Source organism: Psammomys obesus, unplaced genomic scaffold (genome assembly GCF_907164565.1).
Source record: "Psammomys obesus unplaced genomic scaffold, mPsaObe1.curated_primary_1811, whole genome shotgun sequence".
NCBI lineage: Eukaryota > Metazoa > Chordata > Mammalia > Rodentia > Muridae > Psammomys > Psammomys obesus.
In genome coordinates, this window is record NW_026585643.1 from 5,479,482 (window position 1) to 5,497,205 (window position 17,724).

Sequence of the window (17,724 nt, forward strand, 5' to 3'; positions counted from 1 at the left end):
GAAAGAAAGAAAGAAAGAAAGAAAGAAAGAAAGAAAGAAAGAAAGAAAGAAAATGCTTACAAAAAGTAGCCTTGGTAATTAATCTATTATTATTATTATTATTATTATTATTATTATTATTATTTTTGTCTCCTCTCAGTGCTGGGATGACAGGATTTTGCCACCACACCTAGGGAAGTGAGAGGGTTCTGCTCAAAGCATACGAACTGGCCAGTGAGCCTGTCTACACAAGCTCGCTGTATAACAAGAACACCATTGCTGTTGTTTCTGAATTCTGGTACCAGCTTGTTCATTTTGTTAAGAGATTTAAGTTAGGCACAGAGAAGTACACAAATGAGAGGTCATCTGAGGCTGCAAAAGCGAGCTGTGAAAACACAAAACTGGATGCCAACTGGCGTACACCAGGGCTTTCCAGTCACTGTAGGAACTCAACATGGTATCTCAGAGTACTGTGAACTGGAGGAAGCGGGGAAGGCCTGGGGAGCAGAGGTCACCATCATCTTCCTGTGACAGATGAGGCAAGGGAATTCTCTGACCCTCCTTGCCTGTGAAAGACCCTCCTTCTGAGGCCTTGCTCCACATGGGGCCCAGGGTGCTTCGCAGAGAAACCTTGCAGAGGCCTCCCAGGTTGGTTACCATTAGATCACCTTCTTTTTGTCTATTCACAGTGCAAGAGCGCTGTCCATTCTCCACAGACCCTAAGCGTGAACTCTCCACTTCTTCCTAGACCTACAGGCTCTCGTTTCTGAAGGTTCTCATGTCACGTCCAACTTTGCTAAATAGATTTGTTGTTCTCACATTAGTCTGCATTTTGCTGTAGAGGTGTCAGTTCGCACCTTATGGTGAAGAAAAGACAGGACCTGTTTCCTCTTACACTCCACTGAGTTCTCAGCCATCTCCTCAGCTCAGTATGCCCCTCTGCACCCTTTACTCCCATCAGCCCTCACTTCTCTTGCTTCTCATTGAGTCCTACTGCAGGGCAGCAGGAACCTGCCACAGTCTACTTGGCCACTCTTGCCTGCCACGTCTTCAGTTTTCTACACGTCTGTTGCATGGACAAATAATGACTCACCTCGGACTCTATTAGGTCAACCTGTTGGCTGCGCCTGCAATGAAGCCACTGTGTTTATTCATTAGTAAGAGTGACTTCCAATTACCACCACCTGAGGTGTCCTGAATGAAGCCTGATTGCAGAGGGAAGAGAATAAACACTGAATAAGCATACTATCCGTGCCGTGCCGGAAGGGGATGAGCTAATAGAGCTCAGTGTGTAACTGCTGACCAAAGCTCTATGATAAGCAGACACGGGGTCAAGTCTGCAGAACAGGAGGGACGTGCTAGTTGTTTTTAGGGCCAAGAAAAATTTAGTTTTGTTTTCCCAGGGAAGGGGGTTGGGATGGTATTTTTACATTTTCTACTTCTATTCATTAAAGATGTCTCCAAAATTCTTATAAATCAACTGCTCAATGCACTGACTCCTGTAGACTGTCTCCCAGTGGTAACTGCCATTCTCTAAAGTTTTTTTGAACAACTGGGCCTATGATGTCATAATTCTTGTACTCATCGGCTACTAAGCCAGGCCTTGTGTGGCTTTCCTAGTGCCAGGTGGAAGTATAACTTCCACATCTGTGCCAGAGGCCACACCTGAGAAGTGCAGGCATGCCCTGTGGTGAAGCAGCTGTCTAGTACTCCCTTGTATAGTCTCTTTTCCTCCCACAGTCCGATGCACCAAAAAGCACCAAAATTCTCTTACACATTCTACTAAAATCAGATTCTGAACTCGAGGATCCCTTGACTAGAATTTCCCTGGTCTGCCCTCCTAAGGAGATGGACCCTGGGAGTGTAGACTGGGAGGGCTGCAGATGGTCACCTGCCCTCAACTGCCAGGAATGCCTGAGCCTAAGAGAGCTTACACAGTGGGAGCTGGGAGAACAGGGGTCAACTAGAAAAGCAAACAATTGCCCAGGACTTAACAGAGCTCAGCAGAGACTTTAGGGTATCTGAGTTCCCACCTGGAATGTGCACTGTCACTGCCCACAGTCTGCCACCCACAGAACCACCACCAAGAGCACCTAAAGTCTCCTGTGGATGCTCCAATGAGCAGAGGCAGCTTGCAGGAAGGGGGAGAATTCCCACACCTCACCAGGACCTGCAAAGGAGATTCAGGTACCCTGCCAGTGCTTTCCGCGGGGGTGGGAGGGTCATCAATCCTGAGCACTGGCTGAGGCTGGTACTGATTGACACTCAGGGTTTAGTAAAGATGATTCTTGAAAGGTAAAGAAAAGGGGCATGAAATTAACTCAACCTGTGAATAATAAAAAATAAATATAGTGGAGTCTTCCTGAAGCTGAGACCTGAGGCCAGGCTGCCCCAAGCTTCCAGTGGACCCTCTGTCCCACCAGCCTTCCTCTGCTCTGCCCAGGCATTTCCTAAGGCCTGTGGCCTCTGCAGCAGGAAGCAGCTGAGGTCCTTACAGAGATGTCCCATCAGCTAGCACATCGTTTCACCAGTGAACAAGAAGGCTTTTGCTTGCCTCAGTAATCATTATCAACCAGTGTTTAAAATTGTTTTAACATTATTAAACATTAGCCCATCAAAACAAAGGCTCTGCGGATTTAACACCCATAATGTAACAGAGAATTGATTATTTTCGGTTGACGAGGCAGCTTGGGCCAGCGGGGGTGGGGTAGGGGGTTGTTCCCTAAACGCTAATGATGTGTTTTACTTCTCTGAGTGTTTACTCCCCTCCTCCTTCCTTCCTGTTCCCGGGAGCAGGTCTCAGCCATCCCCCAGTGGGTAATCCAGTCAGCCCTTCTGCAATTTCCTGGACCATTTACCCTCTTTGTTCCACTAATGCCTTTCCTCACCTGTGTTTGTTAGCCCGACCCAGGGCAGCTTTTGCCTGCCTGCCTGCCTGCCTGCCAGAGCTGTTGACTTCGGCACTTGCTTTTCTAGAACTCTCACTTTTGTGTAGGCCTTGCTGATGGTTTTCCCCTCTTCCAAAATGAAATGCATTTATTAATTTCTTTCACAGGCTGTACTGGAACCCACGAAGTGGTTCTGTCTGGAAGTTGTGTATCAAGACAGTTGACAGGTCCCTTCTACTCCTTCCCTTCTACTCTAAATTCTTCACTTCAGCCTACCTTGGGGAGTCAGACACAGTTTCTACGATTGAGTCATGATCTTCAAACCCCCCCCCCCCACACACACACACAAAGTAGGCACTGAAAAGGCAACGACACGAAGCCTTTATTCCCTCACTTCAAGTTCTCACACAGCCTTGGCAGGCCTGCCTCTTTTAACCCTTTCCAGCAAATGTTTCAGGCTACTGGGGCTCCACAGCCTTCCGAGCACCCCCACTGAGAATGAAATTATGAATGGAAGCACTGGAGAGACATGTTATCCTGGCTATGTGCAAAGAAGCCTGGTGAAAGACGTTCCTTGTTTTGCTTTGTCTTTAGTGGATAAAACTGGGCAGGGGGACACTGTCTCTTTCCGGTGTTGGGTCTCTTGGTTCCATCGGTCACCTGTGGCCACAGTGTTATGATAAATGAAATGGGACTGCAATGCATAAGCCCATGGTATTAAAAATAACTTCTGCAGGTAGAGAGAGACTTGGGCAGGTTCATGTGGTCTTTGCCTCTGTTTCAGGATAAACCAGCTGGCCCTGAAAAGGCAGGGAGGGCCAAGGCCATCGGAAAGTCTCTTTACAGAGCAAGGATGTGATTGCCACTGAGGAATGTTCACCAATAATTCGATGTGATCCAGAGACCATGGCATGACACTATTCAGATTTAACAGCAGCATGGTGCACATTGAAGGAGGTGTTACACTGCAGGCCGTACTCTTTGGAGATAAGTCTGGAGAACGTAAGGACAAACAGTGCTGATGTCTAAGATCTACTTTATATACTTCAGCAAACTGAAATCTAGGGCCAAAAGGGACTGAACACAGCAACTCTGGCTTGCTCTGGGTACATGCTGGATCTGTGAGTCGGGTGTGTGTGGGCCTCTGTGATAGTCTCTTTGCTTTTGTGCATTTTAATGTTTGAGTACTTTCTTCTTTTTAAAAGCAAGGCTTTTTATGCCTCCTAAGTGTATAGTTACCACCTTCTGAGTTCAAGGTATCTTCTCTCCTCTCAGTCTCTGACGTGCCAGCATACTACCACCATCACCACCACCACCATCAATATCACCATCACTACCGCCACCACCATCACCATCACCACCACCATCACCACCACCATCACCATCACCGCCACTGCCTCCACTACCACCATCACCATCACCACCACCACCATCAACATCACCACCACTACCATCACCGTCACTGCCTCCACTACCACCACCACCATCACCACCACCACCATCACCACCACTACCGCCACCACCATCACCATCACCACCACTGCCTCCACTACCACCATCACCACCACTACCATCACCATCACCGCCACTGCTTCCACTACCACCATCACCATCACCACTACCACCACCACCACCACCACCACCACATCACCACCATCACCATCACCACCACCATCACTACCACCATCACCACCACTATCACCACAACCACTACCACTACCATCAACACAACAGAATGTGTTAATTTAAGGGATGCCCAAGCCGATACGATCACAGTAGAGAGAGGCCAAACATATGGGTGATGCCCATGAGAATGTACTTGTTCCCAAGGCTTTGAGTGTGTCTGGGTCCTATGGCAGGGGTTATGGGGGAGACTGTATTTCAGCTGGGCATCAAGAGAGCCTGAAATGTAAGGGACAGCCTTTGTGGGCCCAGCTTCTTATGTGTAAGAGGAGTCCTGGAGGCAGCGACCCAAAGCAGACTGAGTAAACTGACTGTAATCTGTGGACTAAAGTGTGTGTGTGTGTATGAGAGAGAGAGAGAGAGGGAGAGAGAGAGAGAGAGAGAGAGAGAGAGAGAGAAAGAGAGAGTCAGTGGTAGAGTACCTGCTTAGCACGTGTGAGGCTCTGGATTTATTCTTGGCACCACAAAAACAAAACAAAGCTCATTTTGGATGCCTCCACTCTCATGATACGCCTCAGTTCAGCTAAATTTCCACACTGACCCAATAGGAACAGGGTCCCTGCTATGTCCATATCCTTTGTTGAGGAAATACCCATGGCCTTTACAAATGGCCAGTTGGGAATGGCCAATCGAGATGGATTATCTTCTAGGCTGGAGGATGAGATGGGAGTTTACTCTCTCTGAATGTCTACAATATACTGTAGATATGGTATTTTTCCATTTCGCCCTCAAAGCAGATTCATGACTGGGAAAGGGAAGTTAGTAACCCAGCCAAGGTCGCACAGTTAAGTGAGTGGCAGGGCCTGCAGCCCCACTCCGTCCTGTCTGTCTCACAACTGGTCTCCTTGCTCCACTTCATGACACAGTCATGGAAAAAATGCAGCTGGAAGGCAAATAAATCTCAACCAGGTGTTGGAAGCAGACACTTGCCACCTGGCATGGAGAAGTTTGCTGAAATGATGCCATAATTTCCTACCCTTTTGGCCAATAAAAAACTAATAGTCATTTTAGGGGAAAATGTGGATGGGGTGGGAGGGAAATAAAGAGAAGATGGAGGTGCATGATGCCAACAGCCATAACTCTGAAAAAATGTACTCTCCTCCCGCCCCTACCCCTGAGCTGATGTAAAGTTAATACTGGAGGAAACCTACACTGATGATGGTGTCTCCTGGGAAAGGCTTGCCTAAATTCCACATCCACTTGGCAGTCATGCCAGTGCCAAAAATTTTGAACATTATTATAATTTATTTTCTTCTTTATTTGAGATATTAGGGTTGGAGCTCAGGGCCCCCCTCATGGGTAAGTCAAGAGGTCTACATCTGAGCTACACCCTAACCCTTAAATACTCATTTAATGACACAAAAATTTTTGGTTAAGGGTCACAATGTAGCAGGTGTTTTGAGTTGCATTTTGGGATGATTTTGTTGTGTTGGGGATTTTTTGTTGTTGTTTTAATATATATTAATATGCACATATATATATATATATATATATATATATATATATATATATATATATATCTCTGTTTCAAAAGTAGCACTGTGAGAGCATGCTGCCTGACCTTGGTGGTTTGGAAATCCTGGGAAGGCTACAGGTACTGGCCTCCATTCTTCAGCAGGGAGCACTGTGCTAGGATTTACTGGTCACGGGCAGTATCTGCCCCAACTCCACCTTCCTCATCCAGTAGGGTTTGTCAAAAACATCCAGGCTGTCCTGGGGGCTGCACTGGAGAGCACAGGCTTTGCAGCAGCACCCAGCTGGGATCAGATTCCTTCCTGAGGTCACTCTATGCAAGGCCCCAGAGCCACGCATCAGTGTTCTCGGAGAACACAAAACCAGAGGGGGACACTTGATCACCGGCAGAAGACTCAAGGCCAGACAGGTCAGGGAAAGCACTTACATGAAAGAGAATCTGAGTTTTCTTGGGAAGCCACAGGCAGCAACCAGAACTGCTTGGCCTTGAAACTGGAGACAAGCACTGTGGCCACCTGCCCCCACCCCCAGCCATGATGAATAGAGAGAAGGATCTAGAATCAAACAATGAAACAAGAGGGTCCTTGTCATTTACCCAGACTAGGACAGTGCCACCTCTAGACCCTTTCCATTAGCCACCTGTTTTCTCGCCATATGGAAAGCCTAACATCACAAAACACACTGTCCCACACCACGAATTAAAAACATAGGGAAAAATAGTCCGTTACCTTGCATGTTGTTTTGGACATTTGTTTGTTCTATCTCTAAAAGTAAGTAGACATTAGTAGATTTTCTTTTACTAGAAAGGAAAAAGAAAAAACCAAAAACCTCCAGGAACGAAGAAGGGAAAGTATTAAAACACTGAAGAATGAGCTCTTTCATTTAGGTCTTTGTTTTTTAAACACCCAAGATAACGGCTATCCAGGGTGGCCCTTCTACCAGATCAACTGGCCCACATGCTTCCTTAGAAAGGGCTCCTGGGAGGATGGCTTGGGAGAGCATCCTCACCATCCAGACAGCAAGAAGTACTGTGTGGGTAACCACACACAGGGAAATCACTCCTCTACAGGCAGACCAAGGCGGAGACGGTGCTGCTCTTGCTTACGGAACACTCTGCTTTGTGCCACTGTGCTCTCCATACGCCTGTCTTTGACCCATCCTTGACCTACCAAGGTCTTAAGCACAGGTCTTGCTTGTGCATGGAATCCACAGGCTAGCCTGATTTACTGAAGGAAGAACATAGAAACACTGTACCAGCTACTTCCCCATCACTGTGACAAAACCGAGGAGAGGGATCAAGCGCAATCAGAAAGGAAAGGCATGGTGGAGTCTCAGTTCATTCACATGGGATTCATGGTGAGAGCACGGGTTGGAAGAGAGCCGTTGCCACCCTAACAGACCGTGAAATGGCAACTAAGGCTGAGCCAGGCACACCTCTAGAGACATAGCTTCTACTCAGCCGCACTCCTTTTTCCAAAGTCTCCAGAACCTCCCAAATGGCAACATAAATGAGAGACCAGGCATTCAAAACTGGAGCCTGTGAAGGGTGGACATTCAGATGCAAACTGAAATAGGCATGTGAAAGAAAATATAATGGCTTATTGAACTATAGTGAAAGACTGAGGGTTACATAAGTTCATCAAAATGGTAGGTTAAATAGTTCACTGGGGCTGTGGAGATGGCCCAGCAGGTAAACATTCAGCTTGCTGCTATGCCCCATGACCTGGGTTTGATCCCCAGAACCTGCATGGTTCGAGAAAAGAACTGACTTGCACAAGTGTTTCTCTGACATCCACACACATGCACGGCAAGCCTCGGTCATCCTCCAGCCCCCTAAGTAAACGTAAGAAATTCAAAAAGTCTATTGAATGAATGAGATACAGAAGGACCCTAGACACCATCCCAAAACTGTGGTTATAAATTTGACACAAAGTGGTAAAGATTTTTTCATGAGTACAATCATGACAAAACTGTTAGACTCTCTGCCAGTGAGTAGGATCTGGGTGCCACAGCTTGGCAGAATGTCCTTAAGGTCCCTAGAGAATGCAGCTCGGTGTTGGAAGCTGAGAACTGGGTGCAGAGGCTGGCCCAGGCATGGCTGCTCCTGGTTTAACCCACAGCACTGAGCTAATGCCACCTGAGATTGTACTTGAGGTCTACTCTTTGTTTTGTTTTTGTTGTTGTTGTTGTTTTGTTTTATTTTGGGTTTTTCTCTGTAGCCTTGACTGTCCTGGGACTTACTCCAGGATGGCTCTGTACTCCCTGCCTTTGCCTCCGAGTGCTGGGATTAAAGGCATGTGTCACTACTGCCAGGCTTTTTTTTTTTTTTTAAAGCATATATATTTCATTTATTTTGTGTGTGTGTGGATGGACCACAGCACATGTATGGAAATGCGATCAGAGGACATCTTTCGGGAGCCAGTTCTCTCCATCTGCCCTGAGGGGCCCCGGAATTGCAATCAGGTTGGCAAGGCTTAGCAGCAGGTGCCTTTTACCCTCTGAGCTAAATCATCAGCCTTTAGATATATTCTTTCTAAAATTTTGTTCTTTTTTAAAATAATGTATATACATGTATGTCTTTGTGTGTTCGTGTCCATGAGTTCAGGTGTTTGGCAGGGCCCCTGAAGCTGGAATTACACTTGGCTGTGACAGGCCGATGTGGGTGCTGAGCCATCTCTCCAACAACCCTATCCTTCACTGGTAAGAGAAATGGTTTTTCTACAGAAAGGAAGTGACTGCATCACCCTTAGTTTTTCTCTCTGTGACCACCTCCAAGACAAGCCAGCAAACCAGGCACCACCAGGTCACCTTCCTTTCCTCTCTGCCACCTCACTGAGCTGGACTTGAGAATTTCCAGTCAGTCAGTCAACCAATATTTATCGAACTTCCTCTATGAGCCAATATAAAACACACACACACACACACACACACACACACACACACACCCCACACACACGGCGGGGGAAGGTAACCTGACAGTCAAATGGGGAGGAAAGAAGAAATGGAAACAGAAGGACAATGTGATCAGAACCTTAGCAAGAGTCTAGATTCTAGATTCTTGAAGATCTTCAGAAGGAAGGCTGAGTCCAACCCTCTCTCTACCCATTCCCCACTGGCCCCTCCCACCACGGAGGTGCCCAGGAATCCAAGCAGATGTGAAAGAAGCAAACAAAAGTGATCAAAGAACAGGGATGAGGCAGCTCTCAGGAGGTCAAGTGGATGAAATTGCCTCCTGAAGAGAACAGCATGCCTCTATTATCTATCGGGCAGATGGCCCATAGCAAACCTGGAGCAATTAGAAGGGAGAAAAACAAAGTAACACTGGCAAGGATAGTGGGTCCCCACACCATCTCCGGTGAGCAATCCCACAATGAAGGGTTGGACAAGAAGGAAAAGAAAGGCTGACCTCATAATGGTGTGCACACACAAATATGCTTATCTGTATGTGTACACGTGTGATAAAAGCAACTACAGTGTCATGAAACTCACTGTAGACGAGGCGCAGGGGTCTTCAAATGCAGCAAGTAGAAAACCACACACAATTTCTACCTTTTGAGACCCACTTGAACATTTAGAGGAAGATTTTGCTAAGCAGATGTTTGTTAGTTTAAGTTTTTTGAGACAGGGTTTCTCTGTGTAGCCCTACGTGTCCTGGCCCTCACTCTGTAGACCAGGCTGGCCTTGAACTCGGAGATCTGCCAGCCTCTGTCTCCTGAGGGCTGGGATTAAAGACTTGTGCAACCACACCCGGGAGATGTTTAAAACTTGGGGAGGGAGCTCAGGAGGAGGGTGCTTGCCCTGTGTGCCTAAGGCCTTGGCTGTGGTGTAGTGTGGTAGCGCATAGCCATAATGCTAGCATCGGACAGATGGGAAGATTCACATTAACGGTGAGATTTTACAACAGGAAAAATCCTGGAGAAGTGAGAAGGGAAAGGACACAAATCCTCTCATCAGGAATGAAGCAAGAATTCCAGCAGTTAGTTAAAAGTACTGAAAGTAGGCTCCTCACCGCAATCCCCTAGGAATCTTACCGGAAACACAACTTACAGAGGCAGGGCATGCGCTACATTCTTTGTGCGCCCTAGTGCAATCCTCCTTTTACTTTATCAGATTATAAATTAGCCCAAGACACCTATGGTTTCCTTATAATTGATCTTAGCAAGAGAGTAAGGGGAGGTGTCCAAAAAACCTTTTGAAATGGGGCCTCAGAGCCACCAAAATGGCGTATATGAATAATTCTAAGACACTCAATTGCATGTCTCCCTTGAAGACCCATACCTAAACTTGGGTATACTTTAATTTCCTCTACTCTCCCTTGAGAAGCAGAGGCCTGCACATGGGGATGACTTTCTGAGTGTCTTTTCTTCCTATTCATCATGTCTGAGCCTATATTAAAATGTCTTTTATAAAAGCTTCCAGCTTTGCTACATACTGGTTTGGTCTCAGACTCTTTTCTGAGTTGAAGCCACAGATACAGGCTTAGCCAGAGTTGAGTTCCCTTAGATTAGGTGGACTCCTCAGGCTGGTGAGGATAACATGAAGCTATGTTTCCGTCCCCCCTGGTGGAGAAATTCAGGGGCTTTGTGTAGCTCAGGGGTGGAGCATACACAGGCCCTGAATTCAGTTCCTAGTACAGCACAGAAAACAAAACAAAATGAAAAGATCCCATCTTTTTATGAAGAGAGATCAGGCTCTTCTTTCAAAACGAACAGTCCACAGCTCCCCCCCAGACTGGGAGACTCCGGGAAAACTCAGAGGTGATATACTTTACACTCTCACAGTGGCTTAGGCTGTCTCTCTATGACTTCCTAAACCTTCCTCCTCCTTTCCAAGTGTTAGCTGTCTACAACACATGAAGAGACAGTTAGGCTTTCCCAGATCGCCAAGGGCACACAGTTAAGGGCTCGGCCAGCGCTCACAGACTCCGGAGCTCCGGAAAGTGCTCGTAGCCCCGCAGACTAGGGTGGGGGGATGTCTCTGCCTGATGCACACTCACCGCTGCTGTCCTCTCAGGTTCAGCTTAGGGTATCTAAGCTCTTCCCCAGCCTATCCAGCGGGAAAGGCAAGCGTGTCACCGCCGAGCTACGCCCCATTCCCAGTTTTAAGCTCACGGAAGACAGAGATTTTCATTTTGTTGGCTTATGAATACCAACACAGTGCTTAATACCCTCACCTATTAAAAAGCTACAGGGGCTGGAGAGGTGGCTCAGGGGTTAAGAAGAACACTTCTTCCTATAAAGGACCTGGGTTTAGTTCCGAGCACTCAAATGGTAGATTACAACCAGTTGTAATTCCAGTTCCAATGGATCCACAGACCTTTTCTGACTTTATGGTGTCCATACATGGTCCACATACAAACATGCAGGCAAGCATAGAAAAACATAAAATAAGTAAAAAATAATTTTAAGTAAGCCATAAACAAAAACAAAACCACAACTCCAACCATGTCTCTGAAACCTTCCCTAAAATATCTATAAGCTATTTGAAACATTATTTCTAAAACCTCCAAAATATGCCTGATTCTCCGTGTGTGTGTGTGTGTGTGTGTGTGTGTGTGTGTGTGTGTGTATGTGTGCACGCATGTGCAGGCCAGTGGACAACCTTGGGTGTCATTTCTCCTATCTCATTTTTTGGAGTCTGGTTTCTAATTAGGATGTGGGTCCAATTAGGCTGGAGCAGCTGGCCAGGGGGCCTCAGGGACATGCACATCTCCACCTCCCCGGGATTGGGGTAAGGAGCTCACTGTGTATTATACTGACTGTTTTCTTTCATGGGGTTCCAGTGATTAGGCTTTTAACCCATCATGTTACCCAGACATCTCTGTGGTGCTAGGCTTGCAAGTGCTGTCTTGCCTGACTTTTTCCATGGTCAGTGTTGAACTCAGGTCCCCATGCTTGTCCTGTGAGTTCCTTATGGACTGAGCTACAGTCCTAATCCAAAATCTCCTTCCTTAAAAATCAAGAATCTTTGATTCTATTGCTGTAAAGATAGTCCAGACAAATGCAATATAAAACAAAGCAACTTAGAAGTACTTAGCTTCTAGGTCTTGGTTTCGCTCCCTTCCAGGCACTTAGGAGAAGAACACTCAGAATTTTTCTAGTTGTTCCACGTTACAAACACAGATGTCTTTTTATGCTGTAGATGATCCTCGGCCTAGAGCCATCTCTTTTTGTAACACACAGATTTCTGGTGAATTTACCCTGACTAGTTGAACTCATGGGAGGAAAGGCACACCACTCCTAGTCACCTGTGTGTGGAGGGCCGAGCAGCTGGGCTTTTGGTGACAAAGAAGGTGAAGCAGCAATTTCTGCACAGAGATGTCTCAGCCTTTCTCAGATCTACTATGTCATGGTAATTCACCTAAAATATCCCTTTTCAGGGGGCTGGAGAGAAGGCTCAGTGGCTAAGAGCACTAGCTGCTCTTCCAGAGGACTCAGGTTCAATTCCCAGTACCCAGACAGTGACTCCCAACCATCTATTAGCTCCAGACCCAGGGGATCTGACATCCTCTTCTGGCCTCTGCTGGTACCGCACACATATGACCCACAGACATACATTACATGCCGGCAAAACACCCATACACATAATATATAAATAAAGGGGAAACAGGTCTACTGAAGTGGACTGCAATGAATCTTCTACGGACAGCTAAAGCTCTCCATCATTAACCATAAAATCCTCTACATTCTCAGCCTTGGGTAACATGGTTGGACCTGAAACCAAAGGCCCAGCTCTTGGATCCTCTTTAAATCCCTACTACTCCTCTTTAATACATATTGCTAGGCTGTCGATTATTCATAAGACTGTTTTGTCCACATCCCAAACCCAACAAAACCACTACTATTACCTGGGGATAGGTCCGCTGACCCAGAAACTCAAGATTCTCATGGCTGCTGAGAAGATGCAATTTGAAGCTCACCATGACTGCATTCTTAGCATGTAATCAGAATGCCTGAAACCAAGCCTACCAGGCTCTTCTTGAAAACTAGCCAAGGAGGAGAAATCCGAGATGGAGGGGACAGGGGAGCACACTGGGGCGGCCCACCTCTTTCCATTACTGTCTCGCAGCATCGCTTTTCCCATCACTCGGGACTTGGTCTCCAGCTCCTGCACCTCTTCCAGCAGCGTCTTTTTGCAGGTGTGCTTGGCCCTAGAGCAGGAGAACAGACAGAGGGAAGACGGTATGTGACATAGCCATGAAGACTGGCCATCATTCTCCTTACCACACCTAGGTGCCCTCTGGACAATCTGAGCATGTCACAGGAGCTTTCCCTTCCCAGCCCAGAGCAGCCTGAGTTCCACAGATGAGAGCCAGACTGTGAACCACAGGTTCCCCTAAAAGCCTGGGGACTAGGCCGTTCTGACCAAAGACAAGAGGAACCCTGAAGATCAAGAAGTTGGTCCTTAGAGCTTTCACTACATGATATAAAGCACACGACACAATGCTTCACACAGGAGCTAGTTCCTTGTTTCCTGCGGTTAGCAGTCTCCCTGTTTGCTGTGAAAAGAGCCACCGCCTCCACAGAGATGGAGTTTAGGATACCAGAGCCCACGTTCTCAGTGCAAAAACCCTCAGTCTGAGGTTTAGAGTCAATACATACTCAGTGCAGTTTTCCCATCCTCTGGCTGGGATGGCAGTGACTCACTCAGGAAATCCAGCACCGGTTTCCTACCACAGCATTGGGTTCCTCTTGGAGAGTGGAGAAATTACCCGCTCCCCATTCCCGGCTAAAGTAAATCCCTCGCAATGGGCAAATAATCTGCCAATCTCAGGTTCCTCTAAAATTGAAGCTAAGCCATGTCCTGTTAAATACACATATTCAACTCCCGTGCTGTTCCCCAGAGCCATGCACAATTTGGTGTAACCAAAAACTACATTGTCATTACTAGACCCAGTGTGTTCTAAAGAGCTTATTTTCTGGTTTCCAGACATTCTGTCCGTTTGTTTGTTTTTGCTTTGCTGGGGACAGAGCTCAGACATAGCACATGCTCCACAAATGCTCTACCACCGACCTACCCGTCTGCCACCCCGTCAGCTTAATAATTAACTCTCTCTCTCTGTCTCTCTGTCAGAGAGGAAATACTCTATTTCCTCATCAAATAAATCTTATGTCTATGCATTGATTTTTTTTAATTTGAAACTGAAGTACACAAAATTAAAATTGAGCCTACGGTTGGAAATGTACAGGTGAAGAAAATGCAAGCAACCATAAAAGGGGGAAGAAGAAAACAGTAGGTTGGATAAAGGAAGCGCCGCGCTGCAGAAAGAAAGGTGCGGCAATGGTGCGTGAGCGGTGCGGGCGGGCCGGGCCGGGCCGGGCCGGGTTCCTCTCCAGCAGCTGTGCAGCCGCTGCTGCCGGGCTGTGCTTGAGGAGCCCGCTGGGCACCAAGCTGCAGACAGGGGGAGGAGTGCGAGTGCTCAGAAGTGAAAATGGTGACCCGGAACACTTGGGGGGTGGGGATCCGCTCCACCCAGCAGCCCTCTGACTCTAAGGACAGAGGCCCCACTCAGATAGAGCCGGGTCACCTAGCGCTTCGCCTTAATCTGTAATGGAGTATTAGCAGGAAGACGTGGGAGATGTGCCTGCCATCCTTCCCCACAGAGTAAACAAGCCGAAAACCACACAGGCTTTAACACATGATACCTTCATGACTTCAAAGGGAGCTCGGAGGCTCACTATTGATAATACCAAGTGCAAAGCCGGGACTGCGGAATTTGAAGTTAAACAACAAATGAGAAACTGGCCAACCTTTTGCAGGAGAGAGGGACGATGTTAAATGTACACTGTGCTGTAGATTGTTGGGTGTTCCTGGGCCTGTGAAGGCTTATGGGCTGTGATGATAATAAAATAATGGTGTGCTCCACTCTGCTCAAAATCACTCTACACTTACTGCCCTAGGAGAACATGCCTCCCCGCATGGCCCGGATAGTCCTTGATCCCTCATCACCCTCCCTTCTGCACAGGACTGCCAACCTCTATGGTTGTTTTCTGGGCCAGGAGAGACAAAGAGGCTGGGGCTTGAGCCAAGAAGAATAGCCATGGGGTAGGCACAGGATAACAGAGCCTGAAGCTTAGGCTAGGAAACACTGTGACAGGGAACTGGCATTCAGACACTAGGGCAATGCCTAGCTCACGTCCACAACCCCAGAAACTGTGTTTTCTCTGAAGACGCAACTACGCCAGGCTGCCTACTGTAAGCTAGCCTGGGAACATGGTCATTGTTGAGAGCCCTGGGCTGTAAGCCTGGGAAGGCCTGGACTACTCTATCAGCATGCAACACTTGGGTAGGATGGCAGCAATTAAAGCCGTTTCCTCTAGAACCATGAACCACTAAAAGCTGAATTAGAAAAGTGATCTTACATCTCCCTGGGACCCATGTGTGCAGTGATTTCACACTGACAGGTTATCTAGGCAAACCTATAAGCGTTTGCATTGGCAGGTAGTCAGATCTCACTGAGGGCCGGGGTTTGGCTCACAGCTCTGAACTCAGATTATCTGTGTCTTTTCCCCATGGCCCAACTTCTTTCATCTCAGTCCATTCAAGAGACTAGGTGACTACAGAAGGAAGAGCATGGGGGTACCTGGTGACAGATGAGTCACTCTGAGCTTTCAGATACAGGCAAGGGTAGCTCTAGGCTTTAAGAAACTTTTGTCATTTAAAAAATGAGCATTAGTTATACAAAGCAATGGGTTTCACTGTGAGATTTTAACACATCCATATGAATATTATTTTAAATCATGCCCACCTCCTACTCTAGTCCACCTCCCCCTGATCTCTGCTTTCATGTCCCCTTAGGCACTTTAAAAGGACATCGCATGGTTAATATCTTTAAGGTTTCATCTTTTTGCTTCTAAACATATTTTCTGAGCTCCCATTTTTGCATATACAAGGTCAGCATGTTAACTGAAATCAAATTCTAGGTGTGGGTGAAAATGAAAACACAATGTGTTTCAAGAGAAATTGGTTTGGTTAGAATGTTTTTTTTTTTTTTTTTTTTTAAAAAAGCCCATTTGTACACAGAGATTGCTTTGATTGCCATTTAATTACCTATCTGGGATTATAAGAAAATGAAGTCTGGAATTGGGGAGTGTACCGTGTGAGGGCCTGCTAAAGGACAGGAGAGCAATTTGATAAAAGGAAGCATGTTCCTCCGTGCGCGGTGGCCTTGAGCTTTGTCTTATTTATAGAGAGTAACGGTAACCAATTTCTCTTGGATGCCGAGCCACACCTGGCATCTTACTTAAGTGCACTGTCACAGGTGAACATTTTGGAAGAGTGTATGGTTAACAGATATTAAAATAGTTCTGGGAAAATTACATCCATGCCTCTAACAAGACTTCTCATTAGCCAGAGATCACATATAATCAATTATGTTAATAAACAATAGGGTCATTTGAGCCCTCATAAACTTTTGAGGAATAATGGAGGCAGGCTTTTTATGTTGTTCCAAATCTGACTTAAGATAGGCCAAAAATGGATCTTCATCCAGAAGGCTGACAAACTTTGTGAGGAAAGTGAATTACCTCATTCAGGTTCTCCCTTTTTACTATTAGCAGCCTGGGGCCAGGAGTGAAAGTGAAGCATGGGACAAAGGAAGCCAGAGATGCCTAAAAGAGTCACTCACTGTCACAGATGTCCACTGCAAAGCCAGGCCTTCTCTGTGATAAAAATTTTAAGACAAGGCAACTAGCCCTGGGGTGTCAGCGCCTGCAGCACCAGCATTCGTGAAACCGAGGCAGGAGAATCTCAATCTCAATGCCAGCCTGGGCTATACAGAAAGATCCTAGCCCAAACAAAACAAAAGCAAAATACCAAAAAACAAACAGGGCTGCAGTATAGCTCAGTGGGAGAATATTTGCTAGTACAGTGATTGTGTTTGATTCCTAGAACCACAGAAGGAAGATGGGTAGATGTAGACACAGTGGTCCTCAACCTTCCTAATGCTGTGGTGACCCTTTAATACAGTTCCTCCTGCTGTGGTGACCCCCCCCCCCAACCATAAAATAATTTCGTTGCTACTTCATAACTGTCATTTTGCCACTGTTATATATCATAATGTAAACATCTGATATGCAGGATATCTGCTATGTGGCCCACAAAGGGGTCACCATCCACCCACCCACAGATTGAGAACCACTGATGCAGAGCAAGGTTGGGAGGTGGGAGTGTGGAGGACATGTTCTAAAAGCTTACATAACTGCAGTTCAGACACAGAAATCACAGGTGACTACTGTGGCTCTGCCAGGGGCAATCAGTCCACCACCGCCCGCCACATGCTTCCTCTCTTTGGGAGGAGCCAGCCAATTTACTTGCCTTGGCAAATATTTCTAGTATAGTACTGCATAGAGTATGGACCTCATGCTGGTGGGCCCGTGGGACAATGCTCACGTATATTGATAAAATCCTGTTCTTCGTGATGGGGATGGGAGAGGTCTAGGCATCAGGTGGACATTGCAAATGAGCATGTACGCTGGGTAACCCAAAACATCAGCTACTTTAACACACTGTTCTTCCAGCTCCTCTCGATAATTCAAGAGCAAGATGCGTTCAGGGAAATGGTTACGTAAGTCAGTAGGGCCCCTCCTGGTTCTGTGAGGCGATAGGACACTGTGCTTGCCACCCCTGCCAGGCAGCCGGCAGCAGCTTCCAGGGCCTCAACAATACAACAGACAAGGAGAGCCTGCCCTGCTGGCTCCTC

The 17,724-nt window shown here is 46.8% G+C and overlaps 1 protein-coding gene across 3 annotated transcripts in view; it reads right to left on the bottom strand.

The window, feature by feature from the left end:
* Atp8a2 (ATPase phospholipid transporting 8A2) overlaps positions 1-17,724 on the bottom strand; it is a 504,296-nt gene that overhangs the window by 34,992 nt on the left and 451,580 nt on the right. For all 3 annotated transcript variants that reach the window (XM_055617218.1, XM_055617234.1, XM_055617226.1), the window contains one exon: positions 13,069-13,173. In XM_055617218.1, coding sequence (XP_055473193.1) covers positions 13,069-13,173 — 105 coding nt within the window. The remainder of the gene's footprint in view (positions 1-13,068; positions 13,174-17,724) is intronic.